The following is a 22,366-nucleotide window of genomic DNA, read 5'->3' as shown; positions in this document are numbered from 1 at the left end:
ATGTTCTCAGCGTGCCCTCAAGGAGCCGGGTGGGCACAGCATGTAGGAGTCAGTAGTACAGCACAGGTTGGGCAGGAAAGGACAAGGCCTCCTCCCCTCTCCTTCTAGCTTTCTTAAATGGTCTAGGATATCCTCACCCGTCAAAGATTTCTCCTCTTGCTGTAGCTAGAAAGGGTTATGAAATGTTAACTCTTTGCTGCAAGCTCTTCAGTGTGATACTGGTGCTGCCTCTCCTCTCCATCCATCTCATCTGGTGAAGTCACATTTTGCCAAACGTAGCTATGGTGGATTCATAAGCTGCTTTCAATGTCACAGCCAATATCAAGTCTTGAGAGCATTGAACAGTGCTGTTTGTATTCACCTACAGCACAGGTCCTCTGTCTGCAAGGCAACCTCCACCTGCTCCTGCACAGCCAGGGCAATTTTGGGGTCTTAAGGTCAAAATCTGGAGGCTTAGTGAGTGATGTGCTGCAAACAGATCCTGTTGATGGAACCCACTCTTGTTACTCTGTTGTGCAGACCTGGGCGGTTGGACTACCAGGGTCTTGGTAAACTTTCTGCTGGCAAAGAGTCACCCCCGATGATGGGGACTGGGCAGTGTGTCCTGCTGTGCAATGCTAGCTGGCTCGGCCGGCGGGTTGAATGTGGCACATGGCAGGCACGTGTGGCCGGCCGCGCGGCTGCCATAGGTCCTGTGCTGCAGAGCCGTGTTGCACACCCCAGTATTGACCTGTTGTTACTGGGATCTTCACGAGGGGAGATGGTCTCCTGAAGCTGCTTCCTCCATCGTTCTCCACCCTCATGTCTCATGGCCAGTTTCGGCTGTATCGGGCAGAGGCACGGCCCCAGGTGGGATGCAGTGCCCCATTGAGCGAAGAGCTCCACACCAATGCATGGGGCTGAGCCGAGCGTGCTGTCAGCACAGTGATAGCCCAGAGGCAGCTACAGCAGCAGGCTGCCGTAGCCCGTGGGGATGTGGAAAGCTACTGGTAAATACACCATTTTAAATAAAAGTGAGTTTCAGCGCTCTGCTGCTCCTGGAAGAGGTACTTCTCTTATTAAGACGACAGTTCCCATGTCAGAAAGTTGCCTCTTTTAAAACTCACATTTAGTGCAAGGGGAATGTTCTTGTCAGTGCTTCAGTTGCACTTGGTTGAAGACACCATCTGCTGTGACACTGGGCCAGCCTGGCATTTAAAATGTCATTTAGACTGGAAAGCAACTGAGCCTGGGCACTGAGGCAGATGTCATCAGCAAAGGTGAACTTCCATGAGTGAATGAGGTTGCTGATAAAAAGACTGAATCACAGAAGCATTTACAGAGAGCCCTGTGGAAGACTGCTGATTTTTCTGCGTATGTCTTATTTCCTGTACGTGCCTTATGCAATCTACCTTGGAAAAGCAATGTTACCAGAGAGGTCAGTGAAATTCTGCATTTAAAATCCAGCATTCGTGGTTCCTGCTGATTTAAGCAGGATGGACAGGTTTCTGTCCTCTCCAGAAGCAGGACCGATGATATTTTCCAAACAAAGCTACTGAGTCCTAGGCTTGCTCCAGCCCAGCAAGGCAGCAGGACGAGCCCATTTTCCTGCTTCTGTGGAGTATTGCTGCACACAAAGCTGTTCAAAACTGTTTGTTCCCTCAGAATTTCTGTTCCAGCTGACAACAAAAGGACAAACCAGCTCTGAGGCCTCTTTCTTCAGCACAGGAGGTGTAGGAAGAGTTACTGCATCCCTGTCTGTCCCCTGAATGCGGAGGCTCATTCCCAACTGTACCTCCTGACACGTATTTCGGCTGCAATCCAAAAAATCCACAAGGCAAAGAAGGAAGAGGAATGAAACAGGCAGAAAATGCATTAAAAAGAAGTAGAGGCTAATACTAACGCAGTTAATTGCTCTACCCAGGTGTGTGCCCATAGGGCATGTATAGATCAGCGTTAGTAATGGAACTCTTTCTTCAGCAGCGCTGGGGCAAACTTGGTTCTCAAGGTCAAATAATCAAGATGAAAATGTTGAAAGAGTCCTTTCCACGTATGCTGCTCAGTATGGCTCAAATTGCTTTTCAGCTGTGCTCAGTGCTTTTGTTGACTTAAAGTAAATTAAACATTATCCTTTTTTAATTAGATAGGTTAGGAGATATAAGTGCTACTTCCTACTAATTTAGAGACTAGAACTAGTTTAAAGCAATTAAAGCTAAAAGGCACACCTTTAAGTAATGAATTAATATGGACTTTCATTTAATAAGGAAGCAACTGGGGGCTAAGTCACCCAGTCAGGTGGGGATGAGAAGGAAAATCAGCCAGCCTAGAGCCAGCAGTGCAGCCACTGGGGTGGCTATTAGGGAGCAAAGTAGGTTTTTAACTCTTGACAGGCAATTGCAAGCATATAATATATTCAAAATCCTTCTTAGTTGTCTTCAGCAATGATTTTTGTAAGTCAGTGTATCGGGTGTAATTGTCAAGGTGCAGGCAGCGGGAGCTGCAGAGGCCTCTGTGAGGAGACAGAGCCGGTTCCAGCCGGTTCCACCCACCACAGGCTGAGCCCCTCAGACAAGATGGTGGCACCTCCGGGAAGGAGTATTTAAGAAAGGGCAAAAACATGGCCCAGGCAGAGGAGGAGGGGAAAAGAAGTGTGCAGCAGCCACACAAACGCCAAGGTGAGAGCAGGAGGAGGGTGAAGGAGATGCTGCAGGCGCTGGAGCAGATTCCTGGCGGCCCCAGGAGCAGCCCATGCCAGAGCAGGTAGGTGTTTCCTGACAGGAACTGCAGCCCATGGAGAGCCCATGCTGGAGCGGGGGGAATGCACGAGGAACGAGCGGCAGGCAGGAGCTATTATGGGCTGACCACAACCCCCATGCCCCAGCACTGCTGCAGGGGGGAGGCAGAGGAGGCAGGAATGAAGGTCTGAAGAAGGGTGGGGGGAACGTGGTGTCTTACATTTTTTTGCCTTTGTTTCTCACTTGCAAATCTATTTTAATTGGCAATAAATTAAAGTCAAGTCTCTTTTGCTTATGATGGTAACTGGCAAGCAGTCTTCCCATCTTTATCTCAACCCACAAGCTGTCTATTTTCTCCCCCATCCAGCTGAGGTGGTGGAGTGAGGCAGGGGCTGGGTGGGCATCCCACCACCGTCAGTTATCTACAGACTAGGTCATCAGATACAGGAAGCCTTGTGGAGAGGGCAGCTCTGCTAAAAAGTATTAGCAGACTGCAATAAGCACCAACCAGCTGCAAGATACATAAAAAAGCCACAGCCCCAACCAACTCTCTTTCAGATGTGAACTTGAAAGCTTCACATTTTTGAGAATAGGTTTTGGTATATTTTACTTCTCTACCTCCCCAAAAAGCGTGTATTCTCAAACTTCCAAAGACCTTTCAAGTCTTGTCACAACAGGGCAAACAGCCCATCCCAAACCCTTGTGAGAACATCTTCTAATGAATCTCAGTGACACAGAAGCAACAAAAAAGATTTTTGTGACAGGGAACCTTCTGCTTGTGGCCGAGTTCCCTTAGGGGCGAGATGTCAGTTGATTACTGTAGCCTTACAAGTTTTAGATTATGTATCATACCATGCTGTAATACAGCAATGCATGCATACTCATGCACAAAGAATTTATGAATAAAAACTATAATCCTTGAGTGGCCTCATTATTCTAATTTGTCTTATAAACATTAAAGAGATGGCTTCCTAAAATAGTACATGAATAGTACATTATCTGCCATGCAAAGACTATAATAAGATAACATTAAAGATTAGAATCCTGCATTTCAAATTTATGTTTGTACTCTGTTGATTGGTACAAATGAGAGAAGTGACTGTCACAAGAATGTTTATCATGCTAAAAAGAGTTTGAGAGCTGCTTATGTGAAGACAAGAACCACTGACAAGATGACAGAAAGCCCAGTATCTTGATGAGATTAAGTCTTGTCATATTTTCTGTCCTCTACCTCTTCCCAGTGTTTTCTCACTTGTTTTCCCACCAATTCAATAAACTAAACTACAGCTGTTATAGGAGGCTTTTATTTTGAACAAAACCAGTGAAAATACAATTTATACTGAAAGCCAAAGCAGAGGCAAGTCACATTTTTTGTTGCTGTTATTTGCTAGCTGTTGTAGGTGGGATCCACTCTTGAATCTTCTTGCGAGTAGTAGAGTAAGGTACATACTGTCCAGGAGTGCCACTTAGATTGAATTTATGGTTCTCCCAGATAAATTTACGAGCAACTGGTGGATGAGTAGTTGGAGGGTCATCCGTCATTGAGTGAAGCCAGCGATGCCTTAAGAGGAAAAAGACACACTGTTATTAAGGAACATTACATGATCTGTAACAATCCTTCCTCCTGACTCCCAAGGGTTCTCCTCTGAAGAGACACCAAGTATTTATTTTGAGAGGTGGTGGTGGGGTGGATTTTAATCCAGTATGACATTGAATGAGACTACAGGATACTGATTTAAAGTAATTACACAAACATAACTGATAAGTAACAGTTCTGCTTCCAAGCAACTGAAAGCACATCCGAGTTTGAACTTCCTGTTCCGTTGTATGCTCAATATTTGGACAGAGAGTATTTCATTGTTACATGTTTGTATGGCCTTAACCAGCCAGCCAGGTCAAGGCAGGCACTACAAATGACAAAACCACAAGGTTTGGTTTTGTTGCCTAGGATTTTTTTTTTTGTTGGTTTGTGTGTGTGTGTGTGTGTGTGTGTTGTTTTTTTAATTACCAGAAGACTAGGCTGCACAACAATTTCAATATCATCTCCAATACATTCATGAGGCTACCACTTGGGATATGGATTAATGATATAGGTTCACCTAAAACAATCACGTAAATGTTTACTGATTGCACAATGAAATGATTAATACCAATCAGTAATGGGGTAATTACCAAGTGATTATAGTGATTATCCTTTACCTATGAACTAAATGTCAATCCTGCCCTGTGCAAACAACATTAATGATTAAGCAAAGTATTTTCCGTAACAGTTTACTGAAACACTACAGCAGGGATCAACTGAATTGATTTCATCCCATTTCTCCTTCAGTGCCCAAAGCAACTTTCAAACCTGAATAACATTTTAATTATCTGCCAGTTTACATGTACTTCATACTGTATGCACAGTTATGACAGAAGTAAGGTTATGAATTTTTTTGCAAGCTTATATATTTTTTTACTGAGGTAGAATTAAAGGGCTTCTGCTAATCAGCTTTTGCCAAAGACTTGACCTAAAAATGAGAAGTCTTCTATTACAGTTGTTATTAGAAAGCCTAAAAATTGCATCTTCAGCCTTTAGCAACAAATCCGGCATGCTTCATCAATACAGCAAAACAAACCCACAATAAAAGTAGTGAGAAATAGACTGACAAGTATATTCCAAATCTGAAGAGCTCTACAGAAGGTTGATTATCCTTTCAGTCAAATAGCTTCTAGACATTTATTTCAGAATCTCACTTTAAAAAAATAGTACAAAATCTCACTTTAAAAAAAATGTCAGCCACATGTTCATTTTCTGGAAGTAAGAAACAAACAAAAACCCCAAACGAAAGGCACACATTGTAGGACTACGGATTGCCAGGCAACTTGAATACAAAACCAGATGGAACCATAAGATCCTTTAAAAGTAAGAATAAAAACCTTGTTTAGAGGTAAAGCATAGCCTCTTATGGGAAAAGTCATCCACTTAGGAGTTTGAAAGTTATACGCACATTCAGATGAAGTGACCCAATACAACATGAATGGGAAGGGGATCCTCCTCTTCCTCCCCCCACTCTCCTTTGTAAATCTGGTATCATTTATAGTATACATTTCTCACTACTTCTATTAAAGAAGATGATTTTGGGTAATGATTTCTGTCTGGAAGAAGGCAGGCCCATAGCACTACTAATCACCATGTGGTCTAAGAATACAGGATCAGGCCTTGCTCTATGTTAAACCTAGTATTACCAGCCTCTGAAATGCCCTGGCCACACTACAAAAAGCTCTGACCTTAGATGAACTCCCTCCCCCAGTTCATGCCCATTATAAAAATTCAGTGTAGTAGTGTGCTTCACACCACCTGGGATATCAGGTGTCCTATGGCAGCTAGCATCAAAGTTGGCAGAAACACTGTAAAACAGCTAACTTGACAGAGGTGGGATCATATGCTCATTCCCAACAAGCTGGCTCTCCATCGCTAACAAAGAAACACACAGTTTGTGGCATGGGAGGAAGGGGAAAAGAACAGTCCATGTACATATACATAGTGCCAATACTGACTTAAGTACTGCATTTCAAAATGCTTCATAGCATCAGTCCAGAGGAGCCTCAGCTTTTCAAAACCGCTTACCATAATGTATAGAGGCAACTTAAATTCACAGACCTTCACCTAGTGACATTTCTGGTAATACTGGACAGAGATCCTGCAAACAAAAACCTATTTATATACCTGTCACCATGCCTCACCGTCCTCATGCTCCCCCAAGAGTCATGCACACCAACAGGACAAACAAAAAATTGCCTTCTCAGACAGAAATGCAGTTACAAAGGCCCTGAAAGACAGGCTAGAGCAGGTGGAGCACAAGAACTATATTAAAGCTCAGTTAAAGTCAACTAGATTTCAAGCTTGCATGATGTCTGGCACCCTTGTCATGACAAAGGTACTCATGTTGTACACTTGCTCCTTGAAACACCAGAAAAAATCATCACAGTATTGACTTATTTACAAGAGTAGTTTTATTCAGTCATTTAAACTACCATTTTGCAGCTTTTCTAAGACTAAATCCATGAAGTGTTTTAAAATACAGTATTTTTGAGTAATTAATATATTTGCTTTCAGGATTTTCTGAACCTCTATAACATCAATGTGAAATCAGGCTCAGATTTAAACAGATCAGCAAACCCAATCCTTAAATCCCATTTTCTCACTGGAAAGTAGAAGTAAAATTGCTCACCTACAAGACATGTCAGTACTGCTCACCTACAAGCCATGTTGGTACAGTCACAGGTACTGAAATACCTGAAGAGATTTCAAAAGTTTCTTTAGAACTCCATCCACTATTAAGTATGCTTATGTTTAAGAGTTTCGGCACTTAAGCCTGGTCACAACGGATTCCCCTTAGAAGCCAAACACGTTACTTACAAAAGCATTTCAGTTTGCAGAGAGTCTGTTCTCTCAAACAAAAGCTCCCACTCTCCACTTAGGCAAAAATATGTAAAATCTGAAAATGTTATTTTGGGAAGACTTTCCCCTTGACAACCTCCCTCAAAGAGTCCTTTGAAGCCCCGATGTCTCATAGACTCTACTCCCAGATGCTAAAGAAAAGCTTTTCATGCACTAGATTGAACAGCATGAATAAAGAGATTTGATGTCTTGCAGATGGCCAGGTTTCTATACAAACTCTGCCTATAAATCCATGCATGGATAAACAGGATTCAAAAGCAATTAATAACTTAAAACCTACAAAGAAGCAGACAACTTACACAGAGCAAAGAAAATCAGGAGGATAGCAGAAGCTCTGAAGAGGCTGAGGCAGCTTCCTGAATCACAGAGCAGAGTCACTACCAAGCTGACTGAGGCTAGCAAAGCCTCTGGACTTTTCCTTGGGTAAACAGAGGAAAGACACCTCAAAGTATCTTCAAACGCTCTCAAGACTATACAGAATTTTCTCTTGGACAAATATTTAAAAGCAAGGAGATTTCAAACTGAAGCTACAAGGGACCAGAGCCAATTATATGATGTGCAAGCTGTCAAACAAGAACGGATGCTACACAAACTCCGTAGCTACTACCATATGTGCATCTGCAGGGTTCAGGCACTGTCTACCTAAGTTCAGGATGTTTGCCAACTGGTTAGCATTCACTTTTTTCAAGCAAGTTAACCATGCTGCAATAAGACAAAAGAGAAGTGAATATGTGTGTTATGGTCAAAGGGCAGAGAAGAATGGGAAGAAAAGGAAAAAGGGACAAGAAACATGTTTTTATTTGTTTACACATGGGAGGTAACTTTGATTTCTCATGCAAGCTACTCTAAGATACCACTGTATAGTAACGAGACAGCACCCCATTTACCTGAAAACACCACACTAGCATTTAATCTAGATATAAAACCCACAAATTTATTGTGAAGCTACAGAAAGGACAGAAATTTTACCTCCCCTTCCTTTTCTGTTCAACCTTTTTGTTTTGTTTTCCTTGGAGGCAGACTTAAAAAGCAGCAGTTTCACAGGAGAGTACCACATTTCTTTAAATTTCTTAGTATGTTGGCACTTTTAAGTCTCAGATGCTACATTCCTCCCTCCTTCAGCTGTCAGATCAACTAACAAAGAGATGTATTAAACTTAAGTTAAATTTGAAATATTTCTTTGTATGAAGTTAGCACTCCCAAAGCTCCTTCCAAAGTGTCAAACTTGCACCATAAGGAAATAAACACCAAAGTACAGGCCAGACATTACACATACATAGGACAGTGCTGGAAAAATAAAGTGTCCCTGCAAAAGAAAAAAAACTATTCTCAAAATATAGTTCTTTTTTCCCCACAGGACATAACATATTGAAAGAGCAAATTATTTTTAACTAGTTTGTATACATAAACCACTTGTCAATTTGTTTTTGCAACACATTTGGCCAAAACATAAACCAAATTACTTTAAACCAGATAAAGGGTAAATGAACAGTGTGTGGACAGCCACAAAAGGCTTTGAATGTGGTACAGACGAAGCACACCTACCATCTAGGATATCAAGCCTTGACTTGCATGGACTTTACATACTCTCCAAAGGAAGCCTTACACCACAGCATAACCCTGTTGAAAGTGGAAAATTGGGTTCCAAATTTCTCCCCCTCAGTGGGCTCAAGCTGAACCTTCCAGAATCATCCAAACACAAACTCATGCTCTTCCAAATTCCAGCTGCAGGAGTATCCTGATCACTGAATAGCAAATAGGAACCCATGGCAGGAATAAGCAGACACATAGGCAACTTTTTGCATGAGATGTGAACATAACCTGAAAGTCAAGACTGATATAGTAAATTTTCTGGGGAAAAAATGCTATTCTCTCCTCTAATCCCAAACAGATTAAGGACACTGAGATACGCAGTCCTCACCCCTCACCTCGTTTCAGTGAAAATAACCACAAACCCTTAGATGTGAGGATCATAGAATCAAGAAATACAAGTGTGGAAGCGATTTAGACACTCTGCATATGCTTTATGCCCAAGCAAGTATCAGCTACATCCACATCACTCCCAGCAGACACCTGCTTAAGTTGTTATGGAGTTGCTGTAATACTGGCTTGCTCATCTTCCCCAACCAAGTTATACCAGTGAAGATGAGTGGAATTTTTTAGTGGTAAGGATAGCAATGTCCAATCTGTATCACTCCTTCTGCAATTTAAACTTACTTCTTATTCTACCCATCTATCTGTGGAAGACAGACTACGCCTTTCCCTTCTGCAAGAAATTAAATGCTTCGATATTATATCCATGGTAATTTCCAATCCTTTTTAAGCAACTCTAATTCTTTCCAACTGTCCTCAGAGGTCTGATTGTCCTTGCCGCTCTTCCCCAGGCTTCTCCCACTGGTCTGTGTGTGTATTTGGGTTTTTTTAGGAGCATGGTACCCAGAGTCAAACGCTATACCCTATATAAAAGTCTTCCTGGTAAATAAACAGAAAGGAAGAGTCACTTTGCATGACTGCAGGCAGTAATTCTCTCTACTTCACAGGACAGCACACTTCTTTCTCAGCACTACGACAATGTGGACTTCAACCCGCCATCCCCATAACACCTAGATCATCCTGCAGCACTGCCCGGTGCTGTCCTCCTGCACACCATAAAGTAAGAGGCTGCAGGTGCCAGAAGAGCAGGGTCCTGCCCTCTGTCTCTGCACTCAGCCATATGATTTCACTCCTCCTTTTCCTCTTGTGATCATGAAGTGAGACGATGCAACTTGCTACGTTGCCAAACTTAGGAGTGCAGATAACCTGAGGCTGGTAATAACATTCAAGAAAAAAGCAGCACTGACCTCTTTGATTCATCTATCTATATTTTACACCCCTAATATTTCACTTCTCTGTGCAGCCTTTGATTAAGGGGAGGAAAAAAGCTGACCCTGCTTTAAGCACACTTCCTTACTAACAAACACGCCCAGGACATTTCGCCTAGGCTTCAGCTTGCCTGTGATCCAAGCCTGCTTCTACCAGGGCAGGTGGGAAGGTGAATGGAGAGAACTGTAAGCTCTATAGCCCTCGCCCTAGGAAGAGAGCAAACTACATTATTATCAAGAAGTACACATTCAAGATAGCCAGTTTTACTATGAAAACTCTTTTCTTTGCCTGTGAAAATACTTTTGGTACCCTAACTAATACTTACAAGCTGCTCAGGGATTCCCAAGGAGTCACATGTTCCTCTTAATCTTAACACTAACATTTTCTTCCCCAAAACCTTTAAAAAGCTTTTCTACAGAGCCAAAAGTATACAATATTAAACCTGAAAGTCATTTATCCATATCATCTTCCTGCTTGGTTTTCGATTATTTTTGAGCAAACAGAAAAAAGTTTTGCTTGTAATGAGTGTATCTGTATATAAGCTGTGACTACACCTGAATGTGAGCACATGCATGAAGCAGCATATGCCAGTTGTATAAAATAGTATCACCTGGGGCTCCTGGAGGTGATTTGCTAACTGTAGTATTTTCAGGTTGGGAGATCAGTGAATGAGGAACACAAGCTGATACTGGGCATTCTAATGTTAACAGTAAAATGGAAATGAGCACAACCTACAACCCAACAATTGGAACAATTCTGTAACAGAGACATCTATGAAAGCACTTGAGTGCATACACGCATAGGTATAAACAGATTTAACTTTTATTGTTTACATGTTCACAGAGCACACCCAATCAGTGTGTTCAAAAATGGAAGTATTAAGTCCCTGCAGTCTCGGAACAGCAGGAGACAAAACAAGTATTTTGGCTTTTCTAACTGTCTAACAGTGTAGAATACGTCTTTGTGTAGGAAAAAAATGTGCCCAAAATCTTGTATAGCATTACAAGAAGATTAATACTAATAATTCCCAATGCAAGTACTGAGGGAATTAAAAAAAAAAAAACAACTAGTTAACTTGTCTCCAACAAAGTAGATACCAACATCTTGATTTTGAAGATAAGAAAAGAAACCCCAGAGTAACAAAGAACACAACTAAATCAGAATAAACCACAAGCCTACATATTCTGGTACAGATTTTAAAAAAGTAACAGTCTCAATTCCCTGTATAGTAGACATTCTGTCAAAACAACTCTTGATTTCCTTCAGTCTGTGATTTCAGTACATCCGTTGTCAAAAGACATTACTTCAACTCTTTCAGAATACTGAAAATATTAAGTAGTTCCTAAAAATGCTGCTTTTTCCTTTTCTCCAGTATCTGACAGAGGATAAAGGGTAGCTAAATGAATTCTCATTTATTTTTTCCAGACAGTTGTTTTCAGAACTTTTCAAGATACCAAAATGCCTTCTTCCAATTCATCACACATGTTGAGGTCCACCTGGTTGTATTTCAACAATCATTCATATTCCACAATCCTGAAGCCACACAACTGACCACAAAAATTATACTTTAAGATGCACAGTGTATTCAACAACCAGAAACAAGGAGAAAAACAACCTCTAGTATGAGTTATACTGAAAAAAAAAAGGAAGAAAGTGTTTTTCCTGCACATCTGCTAGTGTTCTACTTCCCAAGAAAACAGTGTAATCAGTAGGATAATCAGTAATGTAATCCTACATACAGTAGGATTTTTATGAGTACTACAAAATCATTACAAACTAGTTAGCATTACTGTTTAAAAAAGGAAAATCTGAGTTAGCCCTGGTCTTAAACATCAATTTTGTTAGAAGTGTCATCTTTAGGCATGAGAGTTGCAAAATATTTTCTGAAAGTAACATCAGCATAAACAATGTAGTAGAACCTGCTTCTACCTGCAGAGGGTAGAACCACATACCCACAAAACGCTCTACTGAGCTGAATTAACTAAAACCCAGAATCAAAAATCAGTGTTTAGAAGAAGTATTCAGATCACAACCCAGCTGTTACAATGGTACTTTATATACTTCCCAGTTGACCCAAGGATGACAAACTTGACTCACCTTTCCATCTGTAGAAGGGAGGGCTAGTGCTTTAAGAAATAAAAAATCCCAAAACAAAACCAATAAACTGAACAGTACTGCACAACTAAGTTTCCTGACAAAAATACCTTAGAACACAGGACCGTTTACCTTTTCATGCCCCATTGGACTGACCAGTCTTGAAAATCATAAAACGTTTCCTGTTTTTCTAGGCCATTTTTTTTCCACATTGATAGGAAAACAAGTGTTTCTACCTCACTATGTGATCTAAACAAGCTACTTAATCCTAGAAACATCACTTTGATACTCAGGATGAAACCCTTTATTAAGGTTTGTAAGGACACAATAAACAACACGTAAGCATGAGTAAAGAAAAAACAAACCAACAAAAACCATGCCTCAAAATAAGGGAAATCTTGAAAACCAGCACAGTCTAACAGTGAAAGGATAAAAACTAGAACCAAACAACAGTTATTGCGCAGATAACAAGGAACAGCCACACGCTGGCATGAACATGCTAGTTTTGGAGACTGTAATGTCACTTCTAAAAAACAATGCCATTAAGCTCTTACTGGAGAAGACACAAAAAAACATTACCTGCATTAAACATAATTTTAAGGCTGCGAGAATTTGAAAGAAAATTGACTACCTAGACAGTCTACCCACGCATTTCTCAAGTGTTCTAATGAGAACCACAATTTAGGAGTTTAGATCATCAGTCTCAGCCTTGGCACAGAACATCTATCACAGGAACAATAAAAACCAGTGTTTACCAATGCTCAGTCTACCCAAGCACCTCTTACCTCATATCACCTTTCATTACTTTGTGGCTGAAGTGCTATTCATATTCTTCAAGAATCAAGTAGAGATTGGTTTTGCTAGCGTATACTGTTACTTTATTTGGTATGTATTTTTCCCCCAACTTATTTAGGAAAAAAAAAAAAGTATTAACAGCTGTGTGGCCAGAGACCTTCTGGAACTCAAGGTTGTACAGAATTTTTACTGAAATGCACAAACAGAAAATAAAACCTTAAGAAAAATTATAGTCAAGTAACAGTCAACATACAGAGCATCCTGGCCCTTTGCTGTTCATCATCTTGTAGAGTATCAATGTGTATCAACTGAAACAATTATGCTGTTAACAGCTGTGGATTAAGGAATATTGTTTCATCATTGCCTTACGTTCCTTAGGGTCTTGTCCAGAATGGATAATAAAAATATTTTTTTCTACCTCCAGCTGCTGAATGCTATTGTAAGCTTTGTGAAACCATTAAGATGGAATCACAACTAATAAGGAAAATCGGAAGACTGCCTTGACCTGCTCAATCTGGCTGGCAAAATGCTTTTTGCATTCCAAGAAGCAATGAGTGTGACTGTCAGGACAGTGAGCAATATAACACTATGAATGCAGTTCAAAATTATAAGTAACCAGTCTGAAATCTTCTGGTCATATATAAGATGGTTGTGTCCAAGAAAACTTTATTACCATAAAATTTTGGGGGTTTTTTGGGTTTTGTTTCTAATCTTTTGCTTTGTGATACAAGAAAATATATAGGCAATTACACAATTAGTATCTGTCCACATTATTAAGCTAAATGATTTACCATTCGGGGGGCACCATACTTCCATCAACTTCCCAAAAGGTATTTTTGCCATTCATTTCATCAGTATAGATGACCCATCTGTGTCGACCTTAAATAAACAAAGAGAAATATTGTATTAGCTCAAAAAAAAAATTCTTTTCAAATAAAGGAGAGAATTCATGAAAACACAAGAAGAAGTATTTTGACTGAAAGGATCAACCATTATGGGCACTTATTTCAAAGGCAGTACAGCTTTTATTTTTCTAAGTCTTCTGTATTTCCAGTGTTACTGTATTTTTATATGGCTGAATCTAACGCCTTCACAAGGAAGCAAGTATTAGCTATCGTAAAAGTGATGGGAAATAGGAACTCAGAAAATTTTCAGGCAGAGAAACAGGTTTGGGGATTTTTTTCCCCCATCAGAAGGAGTCTTTTCCAAAAGGACATTGCCATTAGTAACATAAGATTAAACTAAGTTTCACCCCTATAAGACTACCAAGCACCTGCTTTCCCAGGTACCCTACAAGTTAACCTACAGTAGGCAGAGCTTGGCCTAACCAACTGCTTATCTGTCACCTTCGTTGGTTTAGGTGCTACCTTTTAAAGTACTCTACAAATGTTATTTAAAATCCAATTACTTAAGGTAATAGGAAGTTTAAGCTAACCTGTGTTTCTTTGCCCTGAAGTGATCATATAAGTAAGTACAGCTGTGAGGCAGTTAAAAAGGCAGTTCTCTTTCTTCCCCCACCTGTTATGCTACCAGCTTTTAGGTCAAGGACCAAATTCAGCTCTCAATCACTTTATCATATAGGTATACCTACATGGAGAGCATGTGACTGGCTTATATTTATCCCCTATTTATTATTTCAGATTGACTATGTTTGCAAACAGAATTGAGGGAAGCAGCAGAGACAGAAGATATCAAAGCATTTCTATGAGCCCCTTCCCTAAGGCTCACACAAGTCAAGAACGAGGAAGTCGTGCAGGCAACAAGTTCTATTTCACTAGCAGAAACTACACAACCTATACAAAGTTGGACAGTCAGTCAGGAGGCGTTCACATTAGTACACATACCAAAGAAGTTTCTTTTGTCTTCATAGTATTTGTTTCCATATTTGTCAGTTCCTATCAGGGTACCAGTCTTCAAATCATTGACCCTGTGAATTCCCAACACAACAGTTTCAATTGACATCATCTTAGAATGAAGTTGCGATAGAGGTTTCAAATGGCTTGATAAAAATCTGTAATGAAAACTCTTAAACACACACATGTAAAACTGTAAAAAAAACTATTCAAGTTTAAGGATTGCAAAACATAATCACCAATTCCTGCAACTAATGTCAGCGTGCATTTACTGTGCGCCCTGCTGACAGGATAATAAAAGTCATACAAAAAGGCTTTTGGGGGCTATTATTTATTTAAAAGCTCTTTATAGTGGAAGATAAAGCAACTCTGCAATATAGCACCATTTAACACCCACAAAACCTTAAATACTGCAGAAGGGAGTCCCAGAGACACATGTTAATTCACTTAGTTGAAGATGTTACCATCCTTCTCAACTATTTGTTACCACGATTTCAGCTTGAATTGCCATGGAGAGTGGTCAGCACTGAAGCAGCTTAAGAGATCTCACACGTCTGTGTGGGCACTAACCTCCAGGAGATGAATAGTAATATTTTAAGCCATTGTGGCTGCTTGCCAAGGAAATGCATGCTAAACCCTAAATCACAACTGTAACTTTCTAGCTTTTGTCTAACCCTGAAAGATGCAAACATTTACCCTGCCACTCTGGGAGACTTACACTGACCCAGATAAGATATATACCAGTTTCAACTCTTGATACAGAACATATTTTAACATGACTGTACTTTTCAATAATTAAAGTGAACCTGTGATTTACATTCTATTGATAAAACCTTAAAAATACTTAAGTGCTCTTTTCCCCCTAGATCTGCATCTTTGCTTTCCTTTTTACTGACATTTATCCCAGGCAGCATTACATAAGGAAAAGTTTACTCTCAAAGGTTTTAGTTGTTTGTAGTATTATACGCACTCTCAACTCAGTCTGAAGGGACAGAAGGGATTGTGCACACGCATGCTTCTGTAGTTGGGAGTTACAACCCACAGATACAGTTTTTTTGTTGCCTTTTCTCCCAGGGTGCATGAAAGTGATAATCAAACCACTAAGTACTCATTTTAAACCTCTGTGGTCCCAGGCAGAATGATTCTCTGACACAGCTCTCCTCTGTCAAAGAAACAAAGATCTCTAGCTCAGCCATCCAAACCCGAGCTCCCAGCTTCAGAAAAAGAAGAGCCATTTGACTGCTGCTCTCCCTTCCTTCTTCCCCTCCTTTTCTTGTAATGGTTCTTATGCCCTTGTCCTGACTTCATGCCCCAAATACTGATATCAAACACTAAGAGGTATTCATGGCTTCCAAAGGACACTTTCCAGCCAATTTCACTGTGCATTGGGTAAGGAGAATGTTTCCAGGCACATAGGCTCTTAGTAATTTGACTTCTACTGCATAAAACCTGTTCCAGCCACCTTAGTGGGAAACATACAGAGAAAAGCAGGGAAATTCAGAATAAAATCCTTGCAGAGAAAGAGACTCCTGACTTGGGTAAATAATTTTTCCAAGTTACCAGTAATTACTTCTTAAACACATCGATTGTTGCAAGAAAGATACACCTTGATTACTCTTCCTGTAAGCACCAAGTCTATTCCTTGAGCTGGGACAGAAGATTCAATGGCTTTAAAGGTGAACGGGAGGCAGCAGCTATGTTTGTGGCTGGTACGGTTATGAGGATCAGATGCGATTCTCCGCCTAGCACACCTCTCTCCTAACTCCCGTCTTCTGAAAGAAAAAAAAAAAAAAGAGACCACTGCCTCCAGTCTTGCCTGCTCCCTTTTTCTGCGTGGTAAAAAGGTGTCAACACAGCCTGTGATCTTTGACTCACAGAAGCTCCCTGGCAAGACATTCATCAAGATGTGCTTCAGAAGAGGCACTCTGGTGAAACCTAATACTCAAACTCTTCTACACCTTTATTTCCCCAGCTCCATTTCTTCTTGAGAACTGCCAGTGTAATAGCTACAGCCTGAGAGGGGAAACAAAGTGGAGAAAACAACTTGGGTGGATGACCAAAAATAATAATAGTAAAATACTAGCCAGGGAAATCATATATTGTCTTACCTTATTCTGCTTAACACCTTGAAATTTCCCTCTAAAAATTTGTGCAAGAGGAAGCTTTATCTGAGCTGCTTTCTACAGTGGAGACAGAAAAGCCAGAAGCTGCCTGTCACCACAGCTGGTAGAAATACAAAGCTGAGACCTCCCAAAAGTCAAGCTGACTTCAGAAAAGCATACAATATTGTGCCACGAAACAAATGAGAAAATAATTTAAATAATTGCAAAGGGAGCAACACATTGACTGACAGGAAGAAGACAACATGCTCAGCTGAAAGAAGAAATACAGAGCTGATTGAAGGTCACTAGTGAAGTTCCTCAAAGAATGCTGATGTTAGTAGCCTTGTTTAACACTTTACAGGGCTCCTGACCAAAAAAAACCCGAGAAACCCCACTCCCAAAAAGCAGAGGGGCCTGACAGATTATGGTATTACCATACAGAGGAAGGTCACTTTATTGTACAGGAAGTTCTGTACTATTTTCAGGGCTGTAGTGATCCCACCAGAATGAAATTCAATGGTATTGAAGGTTATAGCACGAGGTGATGCACCTGGAGACTAAGATCTGAAGCACTGTGTCTGTAATCACAAGGAAAACATCTGGATGTCACAAGGCAGTAATGAGCTGCCAGTTAAGTAATGTGGGGGTGGGGGGGAAAGACAAGCTGATCCTAGGATGTATCAGGTGAACTGAGCTGTCTTCAGTGAACAAAGCAAGTACGAAAGCCACTGCATGAAAATACTGATGAGGCCTGATCAGAAACTGTGTAAAATGTTATGTTTAATTGTTCAAAACAGATCAACTTGAACTACAAGAAACAACAGAAAAAGGGCTATTATGATAACTGGGGCGGGGGGAAGTCTTCATGAAGGCTCAGAAAGCTTGGCTTGTTTATTCTAGCATAACAGCCCTTGATATATGGCAGGGAACTTTACCTTTGTGGATCCTCCCTCTCCCATACTCCTGACTTCCTACTGTTCATTAAAAAAAAAGCTTTTTGGCTATGTGATCAGGCCTACAACATTCACCGTACCCTGAAGAAACGTTCTACTACTTTTCCAAGACCAGCTACAAAGACAACACAGGTTACTGACGCTGCCGAATGTGGATCGTGTACCATTTGGACTTCCACCCTACATTTCATCAAGAATCTGAAGGAAAAAGTGTACCTTAGTAAATCTGCAGCTCCTCCTATTTGGGAGGAGCATCAGGCACGCTGTCAATTCAAAATACTCTTCGTAAGGTCGAGATGAGATGTGAGTGGGGAAAAAAAAGACAGGAGAAGGTTTAAGTGGACGAGCGTAAGGTTCTGTGCTTGGGGAAGAAAGTACACGGACACGACTGGACACAAAGGCTGCAACTAATTCTGCAGCAAATGCCACTGGGACTAGAGGGCACCCAGAGCCGAGCACAGCTCAACGGGGACTGCCAAGGAGGCAGACGTACATTTTGAAGGGTTCAAGAATTACAGCCGGGAAGGCAGATGAATTAATTCTCCGCTTCACACCGCAGGATTTCAGCGGGAGCGCGGCTTTGTGCACCCGACAGCTCAAGAGAGCCGCTGCCAACCTGAAGCGGCCCGGCGCAAACAGCCGGCAGGCCGAGCGCCGTGGTCCTCCGCAGAAGCACAGGCTGGACGCCGGGAAAACCTGCCTGGCCGACACCGACAGCTCAGCACCGGGGAACCCACCACGAAAAGCAAACCACCGCCCCAGCCGGCCCGGGGAACGCTCTGACCACGGTACCCGCTGCCGACCGGGCCTCAAGGGCGGCGAGCCGTGCCGTCCCGCGGGGGGAGCGCACGGAGGGTCGCACCCCGCCGCCTCCTCCTCGGGTCTGGCCCGCCATCGCCCGCCGTGAGGCGGAACCCGCCGACCCCGCTTCGTGAGGGGCAGGCCGGCCGCGACCCGCCAAGGTGACCCGGCGAGGCGGGAGCGGGGGGACCCCCACACACACCCGGGGACCCCCACGCACCCGGCCGCCTTCCTCCGGGCGCCGCGTTACCTCAGCAGCTGCCACAGGGCGCCGCGGACGCCGCCGTGACCGCCGAGGTGCTTCAGCGCCCGCTTCACCAGCTGCACGTACTCCGCCATCTTGAGGCGGTCCCGCCCGCTCCCGCCCCGCCTGCCGCCCTTCGCCCTTCAGCCCGGGGCAGCACCGCCTCGTCCGCCCAGCGCCTGAGGGAAGGCGGCGGCGCCTCGGCGTCCGCCATTTGCTCGGCGTTTGCCCGCGCTCCCCGGCAGGGCCGGACGCGGATGCGGGTGGCTGCCCGGGCCGCGGCCTCTGGGGCCGTCCGGGCCCGCGTTCGGCAGGGAGCGGGCCCGCCGAGGCTCTCCCCTGGCCCGCTCCTGAGAACGAGCAAGGAGGGAGAGGTAGACCCCTGCGGGCAGCCCGGGGCTGCCCTGCCCCAAAGAGCATTCGGCTACTGCTCGCGTGTGAAAATCAGCAAGAGACAAAGGACTTCAGGATACGGACACCCCCCCCTTTTTTTTTAATATAAATGTCTGCTGTCTGTCGCTTATTTCACACAGGTCACAAGATCTGTGATGAGAACAGAGTTACCGAGGCCTGTAGCGTGAAGTCCAGGATCGCCTCCACCAAAAATGGGGAGAGAAGGGAGGTGACGTCTCGCCCCATGCGGACTGTCCTGACGGTCAGAGAAGAGCTTAACAGACCTGCCTCTCCCTGGCTTTTCCCACCTCTGGCAGGCCGTTAAGGAACGTGTATCTCTTATCCACCTCTCCGCCCCGCCATCTCCATCTTGTCCCACTGCCTTCTCCTGGTTCTGCACCAGCAGGAAGAAATATTTTTGATGGCCTTGCTGTGGACATCGGGAGTTCTCAACTGCTGTCGCTGCAAGGCTGGTCTGGCAAGGTACAGAAACGACTTCACTGACCTTCACGGCCAGCCAAAAATAGATCCGCAGCGCCTTGTCAGAGCAGCAGGACTTGGAAAAGCACCCGGTAAACACATCATCGGCGCTGCAACCGGCACTGGCTGATCAGTGGAACCCGGCGGTCTGACAGCACGGAGAGGCCAAGCTGCTGGGCGCTGACGCCGTCGGAACGGGGGATTTGGGAAGGCACAAAGCAGGACTCGAAGTGAAAAATGAAGGAGATGGTGTTGAAAGGAAAAGGAGACTGGGGAAAAAGGTCTGTCAGCCAAGTTCACAGTGTGGAAATGTAATAGCCGTTTCAATGCAAAGTCTAGTGGTCTACATTTCCCATTCACAATGTTTTAATTTGAACACAAGTGATTTTGTGTTCAAACACAAAACACAAGCCCTGCTGATTCAGTGCTCTGGCCTCTAACCACAGCATATGTTTCATGGTAAGTCTCAGGCTTCAGTACACTTGTGGCAGGTTATTTGCATTTTCACAATCAAAACTCGTAGAAAATTTATTAAATATATTAAAATACGCTCAGATAACTATAGTAGCAGGCAGAAAAACAGGAACATTTACAGTCAGATTTCACTCATTTTGTTGTCTGTAACTTCATACACAGAAACCATTATTTTGATGTAGACTACTGACGATGGAGTGTAAAATATGAAAGAAATGTAGTTTAAATTAGGTAAGCCAACTTTTGAAGCATTGGATAGGTTCCACTCTTGAAGCAATTTCTAAGCCTATTCGTGATTCATGTTAACTGGGATCATTTTCATTGACTGAGTATAATTCCATGAGTATTTTCTGTGCTGGCAGTGGAGTAACATTGGGGTTTGGTTTTTTTTTTTTCCCCAAGGGTTAAAATGATCTGGATCACATCACTGATCCATGTGGAACCATGGTTCTTGGACTGAGAAGACCACTGTGGAGGACAAGGCATTGTGACACGAAGCTGGAAGAATGGATCAACTTCTTAATGTGACTTTGATCCTACAGAAGATTTTGTGGAAATACATTCTTAGTAGCAGGAACATTTTACAGCATCTTCGAATTACATTTTGATTTTTCTTTGTATTATTTTTCTCCATTAATTGGGTCAAGTGAGATCTCCACTGAAAATTTCATTAGCTCGTAACTGCTCAAGTCCCATCAAATCTACTTAAATTGTTTTTGTTAATGTGTTTGGTCACTGAGCATGAAAAAAGAACATACTACTGTGTTCAAAATTCTCCCTGAACTCGGTGCAGATGTCACGGTCGAATACAGTGGAGTGCAAATGAAAGTATAGCATCTTCCTAAGAATTTATTGGGGCAGCTTTGGGAGACAGCATCGAAATGTTATAAAACTCATGCACCCATAAGAAATTTTTAATTCCCAGTTTTTAAAATGTAAGACTCTGTTAGATGTTGCTTTTGTTCGCCAAAAGTTAGTACACTGAACCTCACTGCCTCAAAAACTCTTGCTAAACATATTTAATGCTGCCTTGTTTTTCTCATGTGGTCCAAGTAAATGGCACAGAATTACTGACAGAACTCTTCTTCAGGCCTAAAAAAACCCCTCTCAAGTCTGAACACATGAGTTAGTTGCTTCTTTTCTAATACAGATTCAGAGTGTAACAAACAGGAACATATTTTTCCAAGATAAACAAATCAATTTCCTGAATGACTCAAAGGATGACACGCAACTTCCCTTGACTTCGATAGCAGACAACAGTCACACTGAATCCTACATATTTTAGTTTTTCTTTAAAGAGCTTTATTTAGTGGTACAATTGATCTTGAAAAACCTAAGTTCATATATTCTCAGAAAGTGCAAACCCCAACCAATCTACAGAGTAATTTAGTATTTGCATTCTACCTTAGAACTATTTTTATTATGCTTGTCTATTCCATTGCCATTCCCCCTATTCTTAGTATGGAAAGTCACATAAATTTATTCTGCAATGGTTCACAACTGTGGAACATATATGTGCAACATTAATTGGAATTCCTTTTGTTAATTAAACTAAGAAATCCAACAGAAAAGAGACTAACAAATAAGACCGAACTATGTAGATTTTGAAAACGTTATCACTTCCTGCCCCATCTTTCTAAAATTGCAAAGTTCCAGAAGCAAAGTCCAATCCACAACACAAGTCTCCACAATTCAGCGTCCCACAATACTCAAATCCAGTCTCTAACCATAGTATCTCTCCCTCTAGTCTAAACAATGCAGTCTCTAATGCTTTCACTAATGGATTTTTTAGCCAGTCCTATAATCCATACTATTTCCTGAAAGCAAAATGAAAAAGCTTTTGTCACTTGGGTTCAATTGCTTTAAATTCATAGCCTGGAACTAAAGTGTAATGTTACTAAAAAATGTATATATTTTATAATTTTGAAAAAACATTCAAGTATGTATATACCTCTGTGACAACAGTAAAACACTCAAAAACTCCAGAATAATAAATTTACTGGCACTTTTAGGAAACACCTGCCACTTTGTGGGAGCTGTTCGGGTTATGTCTCCAGCAGTAACTCTGCCTTTGTTTTCCATTTCCCAATGGCAGAATTCCACTGGGTACAGGGTGAAAGAAAAACTCATTTTACAGTTGTTTCTCAGCTAGCCTTC

The 22,366-nt window shown here is 42.1% G+C and overlaps 1 protein-coding gene and 2 long non-coding RNA genes across 3 annotated transcripts; 1 reads left to right on the top strand and 2 right to left on the bottom strand.

Annotated features, from left to right (window-relative positions):
- Positions 1-4,002: 4,002 nt before the first annotated feature.
- NDUFA12 (NADH:ubiquinone oxidoreductase subunit A12) lies at positions 4,003-19,032 on the bottom strand. Its single transcript, XM_069773337.1, has 4 exons — positions 18,869-19,032; positions 14,754-14,836; positions 13,701-13,788; positions 4,003-4,275 (listed from the first exon to the last, which is right to left on the bottom strand). The coding sequence occupies exons 1-4, from the start codon at positions 18,955-18,957 to the stop codon at positions 4,095-4,097; spliced, it is 441 nt and encodes a 146-aa protein (XP_069629438.1). The 5' UTR covers positions 18,958-19,032; the 3' UTR covers positions 4,003-4,094.
- LOC138682463 (uncharacterized) lies at positions 14,846-18,832 on the bottom strand. The gene is made up of 3 exons (XR_011322544.1): positions 18,034-18,832; positions 16,638-17,442; positions 14,846-16,534 (listed from the first exon to the last, which is right to left on the bottom strand). It is a non-coding gene; the product is annotated as an uncharacterized lncRNA (long non-coding RNA).
- A 98-nt stretch (positions 19,033-19,130) lies between the features above and the next one.
- Positions 19,131-21,237, top strand: LOC138682464 (uncharacterized). Its single transcript, XR_011322545.1, has 2 exons — positions 19,131-20,194; positions 20,612-21,237. It is a non-coding gene; the product is annotated as an uncharacterized lncRNA (long non-coding RNA).
- The last annotated feature ends 1,129 nt before the right edge of the window (positions 21,238-22,366 follow it).

Source organism: Haliaeetus albicilla, chromosome 28 (genome assembly GCF_947461875.1).
Source record: "Haliaeetus albicilla chromosome 28, bHalAlb1.1, whole genome shotgun sequence".
In the NCBI taxonomy this organism is placed as follows: Eukaryota; Metazoa; Chordata; class Aves; order Accipitriformes; family Accipitridae; genus Haliaeetus; species Haliaeetus albicilla.
Note: the sequence above shows the minus strand (reverse complement) of the source record. Positions and strands in the feature narration are given on the sequence as shown.

Coding starts and splice junctions, on each gene's coding strand:
- NDUFA12 (XM_069773337.1), bottom strand. CDS start 18,957: ATGGCGGAGTACGTGCAGCTGGTGAAGCGGGCGCTGAAGCACCTCGGC. Junction 14,837..18,868: donor GCCCTGTGGCAGCTGCTGAG/GTAACGCGGCGC, acceptor GGGAATTCACAG/GGTCAATGATTTGAAGACTG. Junction 4,276..13,700: donor AGTATGGTGCCCCCCGAATG/GTAAATCATTTA, acceptor TTTCCTCTTAAG/GCATCGCTGGCTTCACTCAA.